Genomic DNA, 23,961 nt, shown 5'->3' on the forward strand with positions numbered 1-23,961 from the left:
CATTTAATTGCCCATTTTTGGTGCTTAATAAAGTTTATTTGAATTTTTTTTTTGAATTTTTGAATTTGAATTAATTGTTATCTTTAGCTGGACCTGAGATGTCCATCGCTGTATCGTTTGTATACTGTGCTGTGTGTATTGATCGCAGCTGTATGTACTGACTGTACACTACTGTCTAATTACCGACGTTAGCAAGCTGTGTGTGTATTTGCTGGGATCGATGGTAGTGTTTAACACTTCTGTTACACCTCATTCGAAACTAGGTCAAATTACCAGCCAGCATTGTTACGAACGCAGGATTCTGCGTCCGGGACGCAATGTTTTGGCCAGGGACGCAAAATCTTCAAATTGCTTGTGTCCCGCGGACGCAAACTTTTTATTTTGAGAAACATACCCCAAGTATACACACTCACAACTAGGTCAACGAAAAACATAACAAAACTGTCAAAACACATTTTGGAATGAACATTATTTCTTTTCAAAAACCACAACTTCTTTTTTACAAGAAGCAAAATTTCTCCAACTCCAACAGATCATTGAATTTGTTTGAAAATAAATATATCATAACAATCAACCGCAAGGTACAGGGTTAACAACACCCCACTATGGAGATTTTCACTCTAAAAATAGACTGATGCTTTTCCAAAATTCCCGTGATTTGATTGGTTATAAGTCCCCATCCATTGTCTGTGAAAATTCTTGCACCTGTAGTGCTCAGTGAACACAGAGTATGTTGTTTAACAACAATTACTTGCAACTGTGTAGAGATACTGTAGTGAAGTTTTGTGCGGTATAGGCTATCATGTGTTTGCACTCCAATATCATAACATTAGGCCTTGTCACATACAGTACGTATACCTTTTGACAACGAAGAGGCTTCGTAATATTTTAATCGTTGTTTTGATCAGAAAATGTTCAATATGTGGAGACAATCTATGAATTTTGTGGGAAGCTAACATCTCTGATCCTGAACAGGATATTTCAGTTCACAGTATGTTTCTTCTCTCTGTATTAATAGTTGCTATGTAAAATGTGCATTCTTACCATCAGTAGTTTCGGTTGCAAAAAAATTTCGCGGTCCAATCAACCACGTGCTTCAGTAAATGTTATTTGGCGCAACATTCGTGTGTAAACAACTACTGTACTTTAAAACATTGAACTGATTTTTTTTTAAATGTACACTGCGTAAAAAACTATTCACATAGACCTACTGTAATTTTCGTATAGATTATTGCTTGCAAAGAGCTAGGATAAATGTTGGATCAGATTTTAAGGATTTGTGCATGTGTATTTGAAAATGAAGCTCGAACAGGCATGTACATGCAGTAGTATGTCCAGTGAACTGGAATTTAGCGAAAGATATGCACACTGTAGGAACTGGGATTTTTGAAGAGTTGTTTGTTGGAATCGCTGCAAGGTCAAAGCACGGGTCTACTACGGAGTTGGGGAGTAGGGAAGTAGAAGGACGGATGGAGGAGGGGGACTGGGGGTGAAAATGGGTTGAAACGGCAGGGTGGTCGAAAAAAGGGCCGCCCCTGAAAAATAGCGAAGTTAAGGCACTGAGCATTTCTGCCCTATATTGTGTAAAACATTCACAAAGTATCTAGCTGTGATACTACACTAGTATTAGTAACATAAGGTCATACAATAAACGTAATTGGTTTTCGATTGGGACGCAAGCTTTTTTTATGGGACGCAAACTTTTTCGGGGGCTTGCGTCCCTGGGACGCAAACTTTTTTTCACTAATAACATTACTGCCAGCATTAGACGTTTCTTTTTGCGCGAGTCTTCACACCCTTTAAACTACTGACAGTATCGCCTCCATATTATTAAACGCTATTGTACATTTACTGAATCCATCACCTTACTAGTACTTACTCCATAGGCCCCTATGATTCAAGTTGTGTTGCTACTGTACATAGATGTATATATTGCCTATATTTTAGGTTTTATGCCTAGTATTGTGAGCAACCACTGTCAATCATTGCACTACTGTACAGTGGCTGTAGTTACATCTTCATTTGAAGTGTATCACACTTGAAGCACCAATTATAACCAGTTTGATTTGTCTGCTGTTGTCAACTCTCAGCCTCCTTTCAAACGAAGGAGAAATTGGGTGAAGTACAGTACTGTAGCTTCAACCAGCATGTTTGTACATTTGTGAGGCCATTTTAATTTATAAGTGGCTGCCTGGTGTATTAGAAGTTTGCCAAATATTCCAGTCTGGGACTTTCCTTACCATTCCCAAAAGACCTAGTACTGTGTACTGTAAGTACCAAGTTACAGTTTTCTTGACGATGAGATAGATATCTAATCCCTCCCTAATTGATGTTATCAACTGTAAGCTAAGGTATTTAATTATCAACACATACAACTGTAGAAATTAAACTGGCATGGATACTGTTCTATCCTCGATTCATCTCGGGGTGCTTTGCTATTCTTGAATTACGAAAGGGCTAGTCGATGTCTTTCCACTGGGGGTTTATCTATGAAACGCTCCTCACATACGTAAGTAGTAATTTCCCATCCCTTGTTTCAAATATAACGTAGTAATTTGGGATAATTCTCAAGTTACTTTAGGAGTTGACAGTAATGTATGGTACTGTACAGGTGGTTAAGGACTATATGACAAAGCTGACATTATAATTATTAAACCTTAGATCATACGTACAGTGCATGTAGGTACCTTTCATTACCTCCAATGAAACCTTGTATATAATCCTTTATTAGCTCCAATAGTGTTAGCTGCAAGCTATTTCAACTTGAAATATTTACTTTCAAAATTTCCAATTACATTAATAATATTATGTGAATATAAACTATAAATGTCATAATTAATTAGTTCTCAAAGGTTTCTTGTTTTATATATCGGTTGGCTGTTGATTGCAGTAACTGAAATTTCTACATGTGGTGTGAAATTGAGGGCAACCTGTTCAGCAATTTTAGAACGTAAATGCCATCAAAGAGCAGCACAACAATCTATTTACTTGATGTGTTAAAAAGAGGCTTCCGTGACTCAGACATTGATGGAATCATTTGGGCTTTCATTTCTAAAACGTCAATGATCATAGAAACCGAAAGATGACGGATGTCATGAATAGCCACCATGTCCTTTCACCATAGAGAAAACTTTAACAAGGCTTTAGACAATTTATTTAGCCAATGGAGAAGTTACTGTACATTATCTGTCAGAGTATGCTACTTTATATGGTTCTGAAATATTAATGTTTCAACAGTTTGGCAAATTGTTGTGAAATAGCAAGTTTTCAATTTTTACTGTACAGTAGCTCAGGCACTTCCAGTACAGTACAGCAGTTCGCCCTATAGTAAAGCAGGCTAGCACATGTACTATACATACAATGTACCATGTGTTGGAAGGATCTAAAGTGTAAAAGCAACTTTTGAGTTGATTAAAATTGGTAAATATTTTTGTTGTTCTTGCATACTAAAATTGTACATTAAAAGAGTACATTAATACCTTAACTTATCAAAGTTTCAATTTAAACAGTGCTGTACAGTCAAAAAGCAAAACTTTGAAATTATAATTCTCAGTTTGCATGATACTGTAGGAGTACATGTGACTACAGTAAATCAAGTTACAATCCATTCAAACTTTGTTTTTCTAGAATTTAAAATGGTTTGTACAAGTGGGAATAGTTCACAAAGGATTTAGTATTATATGAACCAGCATATTTGGCTATGCTGCATAGAGTGCTCTCATGTCTAGATCCTTCTAACATTCATACTGTAATGTATTTCTGTTGGAATGATACCTACTGTAGATAGCACTTCACATATCTACATATCATACTGTAGGCACATAATGTACGTTGCTGTTGATGGCGTGTACAACTGGAGCAGATGGCAAAAGGATGTTAAGTTTTCTGAGAACTCCAAAGCACTTTATCTTCTCTCATCAGTGAGTACTTGAGCACTCAAGATTGTAGAATGTCAAACTAACTTGGTTAAACAGATCAGTGAACATACAGTAGGATGATTTCCAATATCGCCACCTTTGACCTCCACCAAATGCTGACTTGTTGCCCTTAATACCACAATAGTACATTGAATGCCAAACATTCAAAGTTATGAGTTTTATGATAATATGTCATGTGACAACAACCACACCACCTGTACTTACAGTACATTAAAGCTTGTTGAAACAGCAATAAAGATTTTAAATGCCACATGTACTATCTCTGGGATATTGAGCACAGAAAGCTAAGATTTAGAAGGAGGGCACTCAGGGCAGTGTGACAGTGTTATGAGTTGATACACTGTAAGCTATGTAGGAGTGTCAACATGTACAGTATACTGTATGTACAGTATACTGTAGGAGACAGGTTAGAGCGGAATGACCTAAATCCGCAATATTATCACTACTTTATCATACAAATAAATATGTACACATGACACTGCCATTTGTACATGTTATCACTGGTACGTATTGATACCAAATATGTAATATGCTAACTTAAAAATAATGGTCAATCATTTTCACCATTTGTACTGCTCACTTCATTTGAAGCATTTGATCTCACTAAGCCATTTTATTACATATATAATTGAATATCCGTAAAGGCCTGGAAGTAATTTGGAGAATCAGAGAAATAGTTTTGTAATTGTTTAAATTCATGGTAATTTAATGGCATCCTCAAATCTTGGGGCAATACACTCCTTTATGGCAAATAAATCAAATATATATTGCAATTTTACTAAATCTGTATAATCTATGCTTCAAATTCGTTTTGAAACTACAGCAGATTTGATCAACTCAAATGTTTTCCCGATGCCATTGCGCACAAATGTATACTGTATGCAAGTTAAAATAGATCAAGATCAAGTGTCAAACTTACAGGACCATATCAATACCTAGATATAAGTTGGGTTCTGTATGTACATTAAAATCTTGTGCATATATACTGTACAGTAGCCCTAACCAGGTTTTGACTAGGCTGCTCCATTCACAATGACCTTCACTGTCTACCCTATTGATACAGTAAATGTATTGATCTAACAGCACAAAGCATCTAGACATATAACAACAAAGTACCTTTTTATTAAAGTCCAGTTTCTAGATTAAACCTGGCAGTGTATTATACAGCAGTATAAAGTGCATTAAGTTGAAGTTTTTTGTTATTCATATGTCATGCAGTTACTGTATAGTCAAGGCACGTGTGGAAAGAAACTTTCAGAAGCACCAAAAGTGATGGCGAGGAGAAGGTTCCCTGATTGACAGGATTTAATCCTCTCCCTGACTTCTCACATTAAATGCTTTACAAGTGTCTAAAGTGGTTTCCTATTAGCTACTGTACAAGCAAGATCACTTTTTATAACTTCTACACTGGGAATGGTTTCAATATCCAGTGAAATATCACTTACAGTAGTCTCCACAGACTGTATCTTGACAAAATTTATCCTAAAACGGAGCTGTAATAACGCTAAGTGTACACGTACGCATATTGGCAAACCGTCAATAGATCCTCCCAGTGCACGCTGACCCACAAAATGCTACCATTAGTGCTGTACCTGCACAGTTGCATTATAAATATGCGAAACATTAGCAGTGTAAACAAGCAAACCTAGATCGTGAATGATCAATTAAGAGCTGATGTACAGTGCAAACAATCCAAATGATATTCCTAGTTGACAACATACCATACTGTACACTCAGGTGCAATAAAGAAGGTGGAAAAAAAAAATCTAAAAAAAATCAGTCTTTTGAACAATGTCTGTTGCTGAAGATAATATTGGTAGATAGTCTGTGTACTTTTCTATGCTGAAGTCAAATAAAACAGAGCAGGTACTGTAGGCGTGTCTGGCATCATACGCAGACATTCATGAATTCCAGCCACAATGTCTGCATTATTGTATATCCTTATAATTCTATATGCCATAATGAACACACACATGATACAGCTCGGGCATATAATATCCTGACAGCGTAGATGACAGAAAATCTCCTTCAGGTTCTCCTCCCTTTTGGCAGGCTTCCTACAATCACATTGCCACCATGATGAGGTACATTTTTTCGTAGCGTTCTGGCCTTTGGCAGATAAATTTCAAGCTAACATTTTGCTTGTCAATGTCATTAACATGGACATAGGTTTGTTTGAAAACACACAGCACTGGTCTGTAGCTGTTAGACCTCAGACCAGAACGGCAATGCAACACCGTATATATGAACATGCTGTGCTGTTAATTATTCAAGACCTTGCAACAAGGTTTTCATGTACTTTACTGTAGCTCGGTCTACATGCCAATCTGTATAGAGTGTCTGTACAGATGTTTATTCTCATTCATCAACCACCGCCACACGTATACATTATATACTGTACTGTACAGTAATTGACGCTCTGAAAACGTGTTCTTGTCGTAGCATGTGTTCATCAACTTGTGCTTTCATGAACACCCATGGACACACACTGGTCAGTATTTTTGTGGAGTTCTACATCATTTTTTTTCTCCTGCAATATTACCTTTAATTCCCCAACCTCCCCATTTCTCCCCTTTCCTACAAGACTAACTAGTACAGTTTAGTAACATGCTCACCTGTGATTGTCATAGATTGCAAACTTTCCCCAGTCATCTACGTTACTCTTATAATTCTCCATGACTTCTTGGACTTCTTCGATGTTGACATTATCCTCTTCAAATAAAATGTGAAGACTGGCTATCAGCTCCTCCAAAGAACTGGGACATTTCACGTACGTCTTCGACATCTTCTTCTCACCTCAAACTAATTTGACTGAATGACCTGGTTTGGATGGTGTGCCGTTGAGAAGAAAATATGTAGCGACCCACAGTGCTACAGTACCTGCGAAACATAAAAATCATCAATTCAGTTCCATTACAGTCTTTACGTGGACAATCGCTATGCCAATGACTTGTACAGTAGGGGGACATTCGCACTGTACTGTAACTAACATTTAAGGGAAACCATGGTAGTAGGGAGAAAAGTATAATATTACTTACAGTCATTTTAGACTTTGCTTTCTTTTGTTTATAGTGCAGCTCTTTTTATTCTTTTTACAATTTCTAATTAATGATACTGTTTTACAATCCTACTTATACATATTTTATGTATATATATACATTTACAATGTTTTGTATGTTCTTCTGTATTATTTTATACTTTCTGTTGAATGACATTGTTTTACATGTTGTGGTACTATTTATAAATATATAATATTTCTACTGGATTTTAAAAAACTTCAAACTCACTGTATACTGGCATACACAAAAGAAAAAAAAATTGAAACCCTTTAATACTTTATTCAAAATTCAGATAATTTAAAATCACTGAAAACCTTGTCTACAGTAATATTACTGTACGTGCCATATTGTGTAGATTTTCATACACTCTTGAAGACCTTTCTAGTGTGACGCGATTGATTTCTACACAGTTCCGACATCCCTTGATCAGAATTTTCATCTTGGTAAGAAATTAAATACCATTGCTGTACAATAGCATCAGACTTTATTATTTACAGTATTTCTAAGGCCAGTTGTTACTGCACAGCCATGGAAACAGAACAGAGGTCATTCATTGTTCACCAATGTTGCCTGGGCTTCTCCCAGGAGTTTACTTTCGTCAGCATGAATGTACTGTATTTCAACAAACATTGTACAGTAAAATATGGCATGTTACTGCATGTGTTGCATGGTCGCATGGACCATAACATTTGATTACTTTAATCGATATAATAAATAAAAGAGAGGGCAAAGGATGGATCCTTGCAGACCTTCACCAAAAAAAGTATTCTTTAAAATAGAAACTGATGGAATTAATGTTAACATACAGTACAGTACTGAAGATGATTTCTAAAATATTTCTTACTGTAATTCAGTCAATAAAGCCCTGTAATGTACAATAGTTTGTGCAGTAGAATATCATGATCAACAGTATAAATATGCATGAGCTGTTTAAATTAATAAATATATCAAACATTAATACAAAAAAATATAGTGTTCTTATTTTAGTGCCCTTGAGTCTCAATTAATGAAGTGGGCAATTCCATGGTAACGGAAGGACATTGGGACTAATTTTCTGACATTTGAACAAGTATATCATGAATATCCCCATTAATTACAACAAATAATTGTCATCATTGACTAGCTACAACTACTGTACGTACTTCAATTTTCACATATTTTATTTAACACAAACCCTTCCCATTTTTGAAATATGAATATTAATGAGGTCGGTAACGAAAGGACAGCAAACGGACAAGGGTTTTCACACGTCTTGAGTTTATTGTAAAACTCTGTGAATTCTATGGAGTAATCTTATTTTAGAGGTGAGAAATGTTATCCCAATACTGTTTCCTATACTGTACCACTTTCCATTCTGAAATTATTGCTTTGGTTTTCTAGAAATATTGTGCTAATTAAAGTTAAATTTGGTAACGGAAGGACGGTAACGGAAGGACAAAAGGTCCACTCAGTTACAGTGTGCAAAGAAGAATATCACATGTTTGTTTGTACTTTTAGATACAGTACAATCACTTCCCATTAATTAGCAGGTGATTATTCCTAAAGTAGTAGGACTTCAGCTTCAGTTGATTATCATTTTAGAATAAATTCAGTTGAATATATATATAGTGATAGTTGCTTCAACTTTTTCAGTTTCGCTTTTTCAGTTATTGACATACAGTTAATTAACATAATGTGATTAGTTGATAGTTAGAAATAACTTCCATATTTTTGCTTTTGATGGTCTATACATTGTTATAGTTCACATTGGAATGTTGGTTCTGACAATTTTATTATTGTGTCAACATGTGAATTTACCAAAATGGTAACGGAAAAACAGGTTTTAATCAATCATAATGAACAAACGAAGAGGACCAGGGTGAAACTAATTATTTCATTTTGTTGGCCAATCTAAACTTGCTTTGAAGATGAACTTTCAGTTTAATCATGCTGCAACTTTTCCTGTAAAACTAAAAAAAGTTGTATTTTCGGTAACGGAAGGACATTTCAAGTGGCAAAAATACCGAAGGCCATTGAAGCAGAACCAATGAGGAGAAGGGGCGAAAATATTATCCATTCAGTTTTCCATGATCTATACTCTCACATGGTAGTGGCTGATATCATTTATATACTCGCTATCAATTAGCAGTGACGAATAGTTTTTATTACCAATCATCATTCAATTTTCTGTATCAACTCCTGAATTTTCATCACCCATATATTTGCATTCCAAAATGCATGAAAATTGCATTTCTGAACCTGATTCTGGAAAATATGGACTCTTAGCTTTCATTTGACACCAAATTTACTATTGTCACACACTTTTAATTTTTTGGGTATCATGTCCACTTTCTCATGGAATTGCCCAAGTGATAAACATACTATGACCTCATATTGGCAATGGTGTTATTGCTTCTTAATATGACAAGTAAAACAAAGGGAAAGGTTTCACATCAAAATGGCAAGTATGTGCACCAACTGGCTCCATGACATCACAGGCTCCCGACCCTCCCCCAACCACCCACATGACTTTTAAACCCAGATATCGTCCCAACAGAGCAAGAGTATCCTAAGATGTTTGGTGTGGGTTGGGGGGGGGGGAGCAGTTGTTCTTCACAAAGATTTATTAACTCATGTAACCTACTGTACGGTACTGTGAAGATAAAGGTTGGGTTCACTTTCATAATACAGTATCCCTAGTAATTTGCACAAAATTATCTTACGATTAAATATTCATAAACATACAAGTTGGCATATCACAGCAAAATGAAATGAATGTCTAAAGTAACTGTGCCCAAAAAAGGTTAAAGCCTAATATATAGGTCTTTAACATTCTTGATTGCCTGCATGTAGCCAAAGTTACTGTCTATAAGTAGACTACCATAGGCCAACACAAAAGGCTACTGTATACTGTACATATCTAGTACTACTTTGCAATACCAAATTTACTGTGAAAATCCAAATGAGCATCAAGCACTTTCTTCTTCTTTCTTACAATTTAAATTGTTTATTACAGTATGCAATTAGGCCTTTGTCCAACTAACAACACCAGTGAGCTATAAATGTTTCCAAATTGTATGAAAACTTTAACAGCTCTGCAAGTTGCTTTAAATATATACAATATGTCCTTTTTGATACTTATCTGGTCTAGATCTTATCTAGATCTTATTAGGATTTTCACTTGCCTGAATATGTTCTGATACCAAGCTGTGGTTGTACCAAATTAATAAATGATCGAGCTACAGATTACAGAAATACACTATTGCACTTAAAGGCATTGAAGACTCGCCCCAAACCGCGTGCCGCCCTCTGAAAAAGTTAACTTTCCGTTGCCTGCAAGTTAAGTTTTTTTTCTTGTCGCTACAAAATGCAGGCAGTAATGAAACATGATACGTTGTTATCTTTTATCTAGACCTGAGATGTCCATCACTGCTATACATGTGTTGTGGGTATCGACCGTACCTGTATTACTGTACACTAGTGTCTAATTACCGACGGAAGCAAGCTGTGTGTGTATTTTCTGGGATCGATGGTGGTGTCTAACAGTTCCGTTACACCTCATTCGAAACTAGATCAGATTAACGGCGTGAGACGTTTCTTTGTGTGCCAGTCTTCACACCCTTTAAGTTGTTGTTATGTTTTTCTAACATAGTTATCAAACACAGCAGACAAGAAAAGGGATAAAAAAGCAACAGGTGCCATACTGTACTTCTCTATGACTAGCCCATTCACAACGCCTTTGAAAGTTTGTCAAAATGTGAGCTACTTAATCACCAGAGGTAAACTTTGAAGTGTGGTGTAAACAACAACTAACATTTAGATCAGACAATTACTTGGTAAACATGTTGGTTTACAGTAGCCTTCTGTAACTAGGCTACATCATTTCAGTTTTTTGGAAATTTCAGGAACTAATATCAACTAGCCTATAGACAGGTGCCATACTGTACTTCTCTATGACTAGCCCATTCGCAACACCTTTGAAAGTTTGTCAAAATGTGAGCTACATAATCACCAGAGGTAAACGTTCAAGTGTGATGTAAACATCAACTAACATTTAGCCTAGATCAGACAATTACTTGGTAAACATGTTGGTTTACAGTAGCCTTATGTAACTAGGCTACATCATTTCCGTTTTTTTGGAACTTTCAGGAACTAATATCAACTAGCCTACTGTAGGCCTAGATTGTTCTTTTGGTAAGGCTATATCCTTACAAAATGTGACTGAAAAACATTTGATGCTAAGCTAGTAATTAGGAACCCTGCTGAATCTGAACAGCACAACTTGCTGTAGTACTGTACAGTAGATAGGCTTAGGCAGTGGTTAGGCCTAGATCTAGTGTAAGTAGTATTGGCCTGTGAATCTTTATGGGTTAAGTCGGCAAAAAATCCTACTAAAAAGTACTAGGACATAAACGCCAACCGAGCGCTACAAAGTATGACCGATTATAAGTTATTAGATAACAGTTTAGTGTAACTCGTCTACATTCAGATAGATCGCATTGCTCACCAGACACCAAGGCTTCAAAAACTGGCAATGAATGATGAAAAGTTTAGCTATGAAGACATAGGATTGAGATGAGACTAAAGTGCAGACAGTCTACAGGCATAGGTTACCATCAATGATAGACTGTACTGTAACTTAGTTGTAATGTTAGGCCTAATCAGTCGAGTAACAGAACGTTGCCGTCGTGGACGCTTACTTCTTCAAGTCATCTGTCTCCTCCGTTCGTAGTAATTAAATAATCTCTCTGTAAGGATGATTCTTCCAGATATTCGCCACTAAAGTTTTCATTCGACAAGTACAACCTAGGATGATCTTTTTTTCAGATTACAGCAGAAGTTATTAACATCAACGCTCGGTTTCTAAAGCGCGGAACTGAAATTAGTTAATGCTCCAATAACGTATAGTAGCGAGCTGATTGTTGTAACCTTGGTTGTACTTGTGTTTGGTATATTTACTACGTGAAGATGTGTGGAATTGAACACAACGTGCCAAATTTCACAACTAATCTTTAGTTTAGAACTAGACTGCGAGTTTTGTTTACGTCAGGAAAAAGAATTATACCGAGCCTTGTAAATACCATAAATACTTGTAATGTGTAAGTAGCAAACCTAACCCATGTCTACCAATATGTGATTCAAAAACGTTTACCCCGGTTAAGATGCTAATTTTATCAATTCTTTATTCAATATTCACGTTAAAGTTGATAAATGAAGGCTAGATGGTCTTCCAAACGTAGCAGGTTGGGCGACCAACCTAGGCCTCCGTAGGACTGAAGTCGCCCGAAATGATGAATCAAAATAATGGACTAGTCCAATGTTTACACATGTTTCACGTTAGAACTTTCTAGAGTAGCTTCTTCTTTACTCTTGCGATATAGAGACCCTATAGGGTCTCTATTGCGATAGTATGACCGTCGGTGTTTCACGTGTTTATTTTATATCATAATTTTCCCTTTGCTTCTTGTGTTGGCTAAATTTATTCCCTAAAACAAAAAAGCGCAACCGTCGCAAACGTTAGTTCCTCAGATTAACTCTTACATCCATGACACTCCAGATTTCCTCAGGAAACTTGAATATATCAAGAACCAATTCCCTAGTACAGCCATCATCGGTACTTTCGACGTCACTTCTCTTTACACTAACATCCCTCATGCTGAAGGTATCGCAGCCACGTGTGCAGCCCTGTCTAAGAAGATCCACCCTTGTCCACCCATCTCTGACATCAAAGTTCTCATGCAACAGGTTCTCACCAAAAACAACTTCACGTTCATGGACAAGCATTACCTTCAAAGACACGGAAATGCCATGGGTACCAGGATGGCTCCTTCCTTTGCTTGCCTGTTTATGTCTAGCCTCGAAGAACGCATGCTCAGTACAGCTCCCTGCCGTCCTTTTATCTGGTGGCGCAACATTGATGACATCTTTTTCGTTTGGACCAGTGATGAGAATAGCCTGCTCACCTTCATCAATCACATCAATTCTTTCCACAGCACCATTAAATTCACCTCTGATAATTCTCACCAACAGGTTAACTTTCTCGATGTGACTGTTCGCAAGGAACACGGTTCTCTCTCTACAGACTTATACACCAAGCCCACAGACACACACCAGTATCTCCATACTTCAAGCTGCCATCCCCGTCACTGCAAGTCTGGAATTGCCTACAGTCAAGCACTTCGTCTTCGTCGCATTTGCTCTAACAATTCCTCTTTCATTCGCCACACAGATGCTTTGGGAAAACACCTTACTGCCAGGGGCCATAGTGCCAGAAGGGTGCGTGAAGCTAACCAGAGAGTCCGCTCCCTTTCAAGATCATCTACTTTGGCAGTAAAGAACAAAGAGGGACGAGATTGCGACAATAAGCTCTCCCTGGTTGTTACTTTCCACCCAAATCTTCCTCCTCTTCAGCAAATCACCTAGCTCTAACAACCACAAAATTCTCCTCCAATCAGATAGACTCCAACAAGCCGTCCCTGAAAAACCCATCATCGCCTACAGACGACCCCGCAACCTACGAGACCTTCTTGTACGAGCTGCTGTTCCACCTCTAACTTCTAAGCCTACATCCATTCAGCATGGTACTTTCAAATGTGATCGTACTTCGAGATGCATCATCTGCATCATTGTTGAATCCAATTCCATCACCAGCCACAGCATGCAACTCACACACAAGACTAAGGGTCACATCACTTGCACACTACCACTAATGTCATATAACTGATCTCTTGTAGAGTTTGCGGCATCCAGTATGTTGGCGAAACCAAAACAACCCCCAAGAAGCGATTCTATGGTCACAGATCCAAAGTCAACACCATGAAGACTAAGACCCCAGCTGGAGAACACTTTAACCATCCCAACCATACCATTAACGACATGTCCCTAAAGGGGATTGAATCCTTAGGTACGAATCAGCAGAGAGAGGATGTGGATGCAACGTCTTCGCACCATTCAACCTCATGGGCTCTAAGGACATGACAAACTTTTCTTCTGTCCCCCCTCCTTCTCCCCTTGCCCCCCCCCCCCAATCACTCCTCTTCTCATAGCTCTCTTCCACCCCTTTTTCTCCATACCTTTCTGTCTTTGTCCTTCTCCAGTGTATTCCCCACCCCCTTCCCTTTATCCTCTCTTTGTCCCTCCACTGTTTATCTCCTACCTCTCCTCTTCCCATGTTGGTTTCTTTCTGTCTTTCTTCTCTCCATCCCTTGTCTACTAATCCTCTTACATCTATCTCTTTGTGTTCACAATGCTCATTAACCTGTCTGTGTTCTGTGCGTGTTTTTGTGTTACTGTTACTTGTCATTTAGCCTTTGACGAAGATCCTGCTAGGATCGAACCGTCAGGCCAACTTACTTTCACGCATTCAAATTAATTCCTCAAATTATGAAACCTTGCAAACGCAATGAAAGGGATGGTTGGACCAATATCATATTTAGTATGTCGTTGTGCATGTTATGTTCAAGAAGCCTATTGTTTTTGGTGGAGGTCAATGGTCATTGGGAGTCACCAGGGCTCAAATTGTGGAAACCTTTTATATTCTACCATATCTCCCACCGACCAGTTTATTAGATAACATGTGCGTAACACCTCATAAGAATAAGAGAGGCCATTGGCAATTGGAAATTAGCTTAAGGGCATCCATAAATAAGAAATCAGAAGCCTCGACCAAATCTCCATTGACTTAAGTGCGTCGGTAATTGCATACGTCACTGCATACATGCCTGTGCACAAAAGGTGTGTTATAAACGGCAAGAACTGTTTGTACATACGTCTTTTTGAATCATCGGTATTATATCTTTGCTTCCGTTGTTGAAGTTTTCCCTCGTATTTCGCAATTGTCGAGATTCAGTGCAAAATGAAAACCTCAGGTTTGTATGTAGTAAAGTTGTGTAGTGAGATGTTTTCTAGGCAAACCAGACGCAACATCTTGGTGACCAGTGGGTAAAAATCGCCCGGCGCCTGCTTGTTTAATGTACGGAATGTATAGGTGTACCCAAGGGCGTAGGAACCGGGGGGCTGGGGGCGCCAGCCCCCCCCCCCCAGTGAAAAATGTGGAGGGGCGGAAGTATCATTCCGCCCCCCCCCCCCGCTTCGCAAGTCAGAAAACCCCTTTTTCATTTCCAAATGAGAAAAAAAATCTCATTTGGAGCACCAAATTGCATCTAAGGCCAGGTGAAAATACAAAATTAAGTTTACAAAATGGAGTGGGTGTTGAAGTGTGCTATATTGCACCAAATTGCATCTGAGGCCACCTGGAAATGCAAAAAATTCCAAAGGGGAGGGGGACACCCCCTCCCCTTAGACCCCTCCCCCAAGCCGGCCATCAGTCTTCAGCCCCCACTCAAAAGTACCTTCCTGCGGCACTGGGTGTACCACATTGAGTAATAAAAGCCTGTTGTCTAAAGTTTGGTAGAGATCAATCAGTATGCTGAGTACAAGAACATTTTCCATCTCGGTCATCAGCTGCCAGTGTGAATAGTCATATCTCAATGCTTTTTGCTGTACTACTTAGTATGTAAGTTCATCCTGGCTAGTAGGCCTATACCCTACAGCCTAGTGTACGTGTCACATTCATATAGTATTATTCATTTAGCATGCATCATCGAAACCACACTGTAGCTTTCTTGTTTTTTGTTTTTTATATTTATGTAGGACGCGAATCCGTAAAGTAACCAATATTTGAAAGATGCATTGTACTCGGACAGTCAGGGTTCGAGGACTGGGAACGAGACCCACACAAGTCGCGGACAAATTTCAGGCTGCCTTTTGTATATTTATTTGCTTCCCTCTATTAAATATAACGCGTCAATTGTTCACGTAAGCCATAATTCCCGTTTTCATCTGAAATTCGCAAATAAAACAAGTAGGTAATTCACGGATCCAAATCTCACCCAAATGACCATTATCATGTGATCAGTCAGGAGGTACATCGATCATCATACACCCATCGAAATTTATTAAATTTAACACCCAGTATAAAAGTCGGTTTAACTAACGGTATATGAGTAGATTGCACACTTTTCGCACGAATTGGGCTAAATTTGACCCTTGATTTCCAAAGAGGTCGTGACCTTGGATTCTTCACATTATTTATGCACTGTCAACTTGCAGAGTCTAATTTCCTTCATGGGCTTGACTCTGTTTCGGTTATTTTGTCATGCTGGTACGAGGGTGATAGCCGAAAGGCTGTTTATTATTAATATCATTAATCCTGCGATTTTGGTTAATACGTGTATGTATTAGGCCTACTGCTTTTCAGAATTATATACATACTAATCTTCTTGTTACTTCTTTCGATTGTTTGTGATTCCTTAATTGCTGAAGGAAAATTAATTGATGCGATGGTTTTGGTGCGTTTGTTTTGCTATCTGACCGAGGACATGAACAAAAGAATTTCAGGTCCTCGGTTGTGATTGTTAAAGAATCACCACGTCCTCGGAAGAATTCTATTGTATGGGGTATTGTTAAGGTTAGGGTACGTGGATTTGAACAATGGAAAATACAATGCATGGGGTCCACGGTCTGAATGTAATACAAACATGTGTGTGCGTACGTGTGTGTGAGGTTCGCATTGTCTTGTAGACCCGATTCAAAAAGTGCGTGGCGGTGGTATAACTTTATACTTGCTAGGTAGACACATTTTAGTTTTAGTACCACAGATCATGTTGCTTTTGTTTAGGTCAAATGTCATTTGAGTTCACATGAGTTGAAAGCGTGAAGACTCTTCCCACGGCAGCTCCAAAAGTGCATCTTCTTTCATTAGTCGATCCACCTTGGTGAGTAGAAGAGCCATATGTTGTTTGGTAGAGGTCAAAGGTCATTTGGGGTCAAAAGCGGTATTACTGTGAAAACATTGTAAACATTATACACCCAACTGTAAAGCTGGCATGAAATTCATTTGGTCCATTTGGTTTTTTGAAAGGGCAAATGCCAAGGTCAATAGAAGTCAAAGTCTGAAAATTCAACAAGAGCTTGAATAGACTCCATACGTATTTAGTCGGCCACTTTATTGAGACTTTGAACCACGGAAACCATGTTGAATCATGTTGAACCAGGGAGTTGTTCCATAACAACTCCCTGGTTGAACCATGTTACTTCCGTGCTTTGAACCCTAGCATTATTTGTAGAGGCCAAAGGTCACATGAGATCGATACAGGTGACAGTCTTTAATCTTATAAACACGTTAACTCCAAACTTAAAGTCAGTGAAGCTGGGATGAGGTTCATAAGCATGTTATATATGAATTATCCCTCAATGAACTGAAAATTCTATAATGCGGAATACTTCACTTATAAAGTACTATAATGAAGTATAAACGAAGTTAGATGTTATATTTTATTAAGGAATCGTACATAGCAAGTGATATGATGGAGTGGATTTATGTAGAAATGAATTAGACTATACGGATGAGACACTGCACTTGTGAAGTGCCAGGCTACGGATTAATTAATATTTCTTTCTTAAACCAACAGGGTGCACATCATGAAGACTTACAGAAAGTTTCACCAACTATCGACAATATATACTAGCTGTACTGAGAGGTCTAACACAATGGAACATGAAGGGAATGTTTTGTCGGTTAGTTTGCCCGAGAGAGCGGCGGGTGTGCTGCAGAGAAATCTACTTACTTATGGATCTGATTTTAATCTACCGAACTCTGTTTTATTTTCTCTGTGAAAACTTACATATCTGAGCATTGGCTGTTTCTATTATATTTATATATTTTTATATTCAGAATCCTTATGTACTGCAAATACATTAACTTGGGCGATCAGAGGTTTAAAGAAATAAACATCACCGAAACTAACACTAAATTTGTTAGTTTACCTCACTCTCTGCAACAGTATGTAGGTCAAATGAGGAAAACTGTTACGACAAAAAATTAAAAAACTCAAATGTTTTTACCAAGTGAACAAATTACGGTACCCATCCGAGTTGCAAATGTTTTGTATCGCAACACGGTTTACTTGATTCGCCAAAACGACGTCGTCAAGACAACACATTAATTTGAAGCCGTACTCATTTCTATCCGATGCGCATAATGTGAACTCAAAACAACCGAGATTAGTCGATGAATCAGTGGAGGGCAGTATTGATATTAGTTTTGGATCGGGTGGTGTGACGGACAGAATCTACGAGCGAGTGCACCTTTAAGCGCAATAAGCATGTCTCACAATGGGGAAATGATACGAGAGACGATGTGATGCTCATTGAGACTTGGTTACGCTCGCTTGAAACTTGCCTGGCACTAGTAAAGATTATTCGACTCTATATAACCTACTGAACATCTTTAAAGCCACAAGTGGATACAGTTATATACGTGACACAAAAGACAGGACTTTCTCATGGTGATCATTTTACATCAATAGCAAGGTCAAACAGTTATGAGCCAAAAAATATATTCTGTAAAGCTTACAAGTAAAAATTTCCGCAAATCGGGTATTTCCCATATGAATTACCGTTTGTACAGCGTAGATTCCCAGAAACTGGTTATTATGGTTTCGCTCGAAGGTATCACGGAAAGTTCACGGGGACAGTAAGTGTTTCTTTCAATTGGTAAACAACGGAATACAATGAAATATGTTGGTCTTAAGGGACTGAGAGAGACTCAAGTAATAAACGAAAGGGGTGTGATACCACTTTCCTCCATATATATAAGGAATACAAGATGCTCTTTCCTTTGCATTTTTCAGCAACGGCTCACGATATACCTTCAGGCACGTCCCAATGTTTTGTATCAGATGTCTTCAGTGTAACCTTGTGTAACCAGTGTAACATGGTATGTCGCCCATGTACACATATGTCTATCGTATTTCTGATTAATTGTATTGAAATGTATTGTAATGTATTGTATTGTAATGTATTGCATTGTATTGTAATTGTATTGTATTGTATATTGTGTTGTATTGTATTGTAAACTTCTGTATTGTAAACTTCTGTATGAGTAGGCCTACAATTTTAGTGGGTCATTTGGGGTTGCTATCTGGGGCCTCGTACTGGAAGAAGTTGCTGTTATAGTGATTCTCAGTTAGTATATAGTTCTATCCTTGTCTCTCTTCGGATGAATAAACCATTTTCGGGCCCTTTTGCTGTCTGAGGCCTCGTATCGGCGAAATTTGTTGTCATAGGTATTTTTGTCAATCCTATTGTGTAATAGTTCCAACGCAGAAAGAATCATTCTTGTCTCTTTTCGCTTTGATAACACCATATTTTGGTTGGTCCTTTTGGGGCTGCTGTGTGCGGCCCCGTACCGGACAGTTGCTGTCGTCATTGTCTTAGTGTTCTACTATATACATGACTAATGATATTCAGTTAAATCTATTCTTGTTTCTCTTCGGATGAATAATATGTTTGGTGCCCTGGGGCCTTTTGGGGCTGCTGTCTTCTTTCGAGAGGAAATTGGACAAATCCTCTTTACGGAATCAATTCAAGTTTTCTCTTCTTTTTATCTTTTGAATGTAACACACCATTGTTTGGTGGACATGTTAATTGAGACTATATGCTAAGATGGAGGGACGCGTGTTCTCGTTACGTCTAAATGGCTATTTTTGTGATTATTATGTTTAAAGCTGAACTCAGAGTTTGTAGGCTATAAGAATCACTGATAAAGCAGCTATTGTGATTGATTTTTATATTAAAATTTCAGAACATATATTCTTCATAAATTATATCAATTATACAGAAATCTTACGTGCATGTTCCTGGAATAAAAGAAATCCAGCACAGGACCCTGCCTCTATTTTATTATCATTTTTCCGTTTCGTGTAGGGTCTATAATAAAGTATCGATTGTTAATTGGGACGCATACCTGTGTCATATACACTTTCAATCTCCAGACAGCGAGATATTTCACCATTCAAACCTCCGCACATGCGCAAACTGAGTGACATACTAAGAGAGAAGTCCGCTTGCCGTCACGCATAAGTATTTATACAAACCGTGATATTACCAGGAGTAAGGAAGTATAGTGTGTGGACGAACATCTCTAAGTCATTGGTGTAAGTTTGACGATGTGTATAGTTATTATGATGTCAAAGCCTTCAATAAACTCTCACTGGCGTCGAGTTCACATAGTCACATGTGATACATACTTCTATTTGTAAACACTTCCAACTGTTTATTATTTCGAGAGTGTTGCCATAGCAATTGACCCAAGTTTGGAAATGCCCCCACCCACCCCACCTCATTTGGTCTGTGCAGCTTCCATACACATATACAATATGTGATATGGCGCTATGCATATGGCAAGCCATGTGGGACAAACACTGCATAATATATCCCCGTATTAATTGGAATATATACGCGTATATATTATTAGCCAATCATATGGCTTAAATATATCCGCGTATTAATTCGAATATATACACGTATTAATTCGAATATATACACGTATTAATTCGAATATATACACGTATTAAATAAAATACATATGGGGATTAAATCCAATATATGCACGGATTAATTAGAATATACACGAAAAAACATTTCCGCTCTTGCTGTGTACATATACCAACGATAAATGTTTTGGCGGGCTCGCGAGATCACTTCAAAAAGCGAAACTTTACACATGTAGGCTACAACACATATATTCGAATTAATACGCGTATATATTCTAATTAATACGCGGATATATTATGCAGTGTTTGTCCCACATGGCTTGCCATATATGCAGGCCTGTGTTTGTATTATAGCGATACTCCTTGGAACGTTATGAACTGTGACTTTAGAGGGCGTCTGAACTATCCGACGATGGACTGTCATTTACGTTCAAACGTAGGTCAAGCACTCTGCGTTGTTATGCATACCATCTTAACCAACAATGTAACTGTCTCGTCTTCAACCAGAACACCGCAGCTCGCACTTTAACTTTGTCGAAAAAGTCTAATATTAAACCATAATATTACAGCAATCCTGTAAAGAACTGCATGCATTGGCTTCCGCTGTTACACGATTGCTTCCAAGCTAATGCTGATTGTCTATATACAAGTCTCTTCACAATGTGGTACATCTCTGATGTGCTTTCAAGAATACATTCCGAACCGTAATCTTGTTTCAAATGATCAGTTACTTCTCAGGGGATCAACATCCAACCATTCTCTGGGGAGGAGGGGGGGTGGGTAGTTCTTTTCAGTTTACTGCACCGCGATTGTGGAACATGTTAACACGACTAAGAGTGTCTCACCTTATGCGACAAGCTTTTAGCATTGAGAGCCTTTTTCTAGGTGGATACTTGCACTGTGCATTATAATTCCGTGTTATTATTCTTTATTGTGAGGCGACTACACTTTAGGCATCAGTATATCTCAAGACTGGAGGCATGGATACTTCTCCTACTGTGGATGTGTTATATTGAGCAAAATAACTCTCTTGTGTTTTAATGGAGGTAAAAGATTATTTGAGGTCACGAGAGGTCAAATATTGAGAACCTCGTAAAAACGATATCTCATGAATATCATGGATACTTATCATACAATGTATATGGATTTTCCATACTGAATACAAGAATCATGTTATTGTTAACGTTGGTGTAGGTCATTTGTAGCTGATTTGCGGTCACCAGCGGTCAAACTCTGAAAACCGTTAAACATTATACCTCAAGGCATGGCTGATACTTCTCATACTTTGTGTGTGGATTCATAACATTGAGTACAAGACCTCTATTGTTTTTGGTGTAGGTGTGTATTGTCAAGTACAGATAACTGACCTGTGTTTATCATGCCATAGTGTAATTGTACATCGTGGTGCAGGACCAGGGGGCGTAGCGAGCGGGGGGTGTGGGGGTGTCACACCACCCCCCCCCCAATAATTTGGTCGCTGTCGGCAAATTTTGGGTCTGTCGGCAAAAGGAGAAAAGGTGAAGAGAGCGGAAGGGGAAGAAAGAAGGAAAGCTGAATAGAGAAAAGGAGAACGGGAGCTTCTTCCGTGCCAAATTTGACTTAAAATATGCACCAGATTGCATCTAAGGGCGTTTCAAAACTAATAATTTTCCAAATGGGAGGGGTAGACCCCCTACCCTTAGACGCCTCCCCCATTTCATCCACCACTTCCAGATCCGTCGGCAAATCAAATTCTCCACACCCCCCCCCCCAAACAAAAAAAAACCTTCGCTACGCCCCTGTGCAGGACATTTATATTACAGGAGATATTTCTGCAGCGTAATGAAGTCATCGAAACCTCAATTCATTTTGCATTCTGGGTTTTCTAGACAGTTTCTAGAGTTGCAAAGTGGTCATACCTTTTCTCCTTTATATCCACAAATGTACGTTAATTATAGTGTGAAATGAATGATTAACCGGCATCGAAAACCTTCTACTAGACATTTCGTTGCATAGACTATAAATGTGTTCATATCATGACAACGACCGGCAAGAAACCAAATATCAAAAATGGTGACTGAATGTAAACTGAAATCAAACTTGACAATATTCATTATCAATGAAGTAAAAAGTTATGTGCTCATAGTATCAATATCGAGGTACTACCGTCTGTGAGAAAATCTTTGCGTACTAAGAAACTTCATTCACACACACACACGCACACCCACCCACACACACAATCACGCAAGTTAGCGTGGTTCTTTCCAGGCTTCCAATGTATACCGTTGTGGGTTTTGTTGTTGTTGTGGATTTGTTTTCTATAAGTACCTTTTGTAGCCACTTCCAGGGGCTCCACTCAGTTTATGTGAGGAAAACGAAACCCCATATATGATTCATAGACTACAAGGTAGCATTATGAATTAAAAATCTTGAAATTTGATACTATATAAAGTATTTTTGTGGATAGAATCAAATGCATATATTGAAAATCGATTGAATAATTCCAAACTTCAAGGGCACAGGTCAAATAGTTCTCCTTGGAATTGATGTGCGCCGGCATTAAAATCCTTTGCTATAATACTATTATTCTTATCAATACTTTGAGTCGGGATTTGGATAAGCCCGTAGGGAACATTGAAAAGTATACCTCTGCTGTAGTCTTGACAAGAACAGATAGTGAAAGAGTCAAAGTTTAAGAGGCAAAGTGAAGACAAGCATCGGAGTTAAAATATCTGTTTTTTTTCTTCAAAGATCAAGCACAGTACAATGTGTTTCGGCTTACATGTACAGAACATTTGTATGTACATACCGCTTCCACACTTGTATAGGAACCGTTTTAGCAGAACTTTGGAAGCAACTTCATCACTGTTTCTGATACCAACAAACTTGTATAGGACAATTTCAAAAAAAGGCGCATAGTTAAGAGTAGACGAATCTTGGTATCACTAGAACACTTCTGGGTTTAATAACGGAGACAATTACCTCAAAATGGCGGAGTTATAAAGACTTGGAAGTATAATCACTTTGAATACTGTTGGAGTTTGGTCAGTGTCGTTAAGTATGTAACAGTTTTGGGAAACTCTTCATCACAGGATAAAACTCAAGGCAAAATAACATTTAATGGCGGAAGCACAAGGTAAGTTCACTTCATATATATATATATATATATATATATATATATATATATATATATATATATATATATATATATATATATATATATATATATATATATATATATATATGTGTATATATATATATATATATATATATATATATATATATATATATATATATATATATATATATATATATATATATATATATATATATATATATATATCACAAATGATTTTCGAGTTGGATAGCATCATGTTTGATCTCTAGAGTAGGGCAAAATATGTCACCAAAAACAGAACTAGTATTGTTCGATATAGGTGACAAACGCCTACAGTGGAATTACGATCTTCCTTACCGGTTTCGAACCTCTGGACATACAATCAGCGTCCATAGCCTAGTGGTTAGGGTGTCCGCGTACAGAGCGGGAGGCCCGTGGTTCGAATCCCGGTGGAGGCTGAAAGTTTTTTCACTGTTCTTGATTTTCCAACTCATTACGATTTTCATATATATATATATATATATATATATATATATATATATATATATATA

General features: G+C 37.8%; 2 protein-coding genes across 4 annotated transcripts in view; one reads left to right on the forward strand and one right to left on the reverse strand.

Moving 5' to 3' along the window:
* Positions 1-11,978, reverse strand: part of LOC139966140 (cysteine dioxygenase type 1-like) — a 29,885-nt gene extending 17,907 nt beyond the window's left edge. The window contains exons 1-2 of one of the 2 annotated variants that reach the window (XM_071968865.1): positions 11,677-11,978; positions 6,554-6,818 (exon numbers count right to left, since the gene is read on the reverse strand). In XM_071968865.1, coding sequence (XP_071824966.1) covers positions 6,554-6,723 — 170 coding nt within the window. In that variant the 5' untranslated portion in view covers positions 6,724-6,818; positions 11,677-11,978. Of the gene's footprint in view, positions 1-6,553; positions 6,819-11,483; positions 11,637-11,676 lie in introns of those variants that run through there. The other variant, XM_071968866.1, reaches the window with a different exon arrangement.
* A 10,994-nt stretch (positions 11,979-22,972) lies between these two features.
* LOC139966144 (aminopeptidase N-like) overlaps positions 22,973-23,961 on the forward strand; it is a 51,078-nt gene continuing 50,089 nt past the window's right edge. For both annotated transcript variants that reach the window (XM_071968869.1, XM_071968870.1), the window contains exon 1: positions 22,973-23,428. In XM_071968869.1, coding sequence (XP_071824970.1) covers positions 23,413-23,428 — 16 coding nt within the window. In that variant the 5' untranslated portion in view covers positions 22,973-23,412. The remainder of the gene's footprint in view (positions 23,429-23,961) is intronic.

This window comes from Apostichopus japonicus, chromosome 4 (genome assembly GCF_037975245.1).
Source record: "Apostichopus japonicus isolate 1M-3 chromosome 4, ASM3797524v1, whole genome shotgun sequence".
NCBI lineage: Eukaryota > Metazoa > Echinodermata > Holothuroidea > Aspidochirotida > Stichopodidae > Apostichopus > Apostichopus japonicus.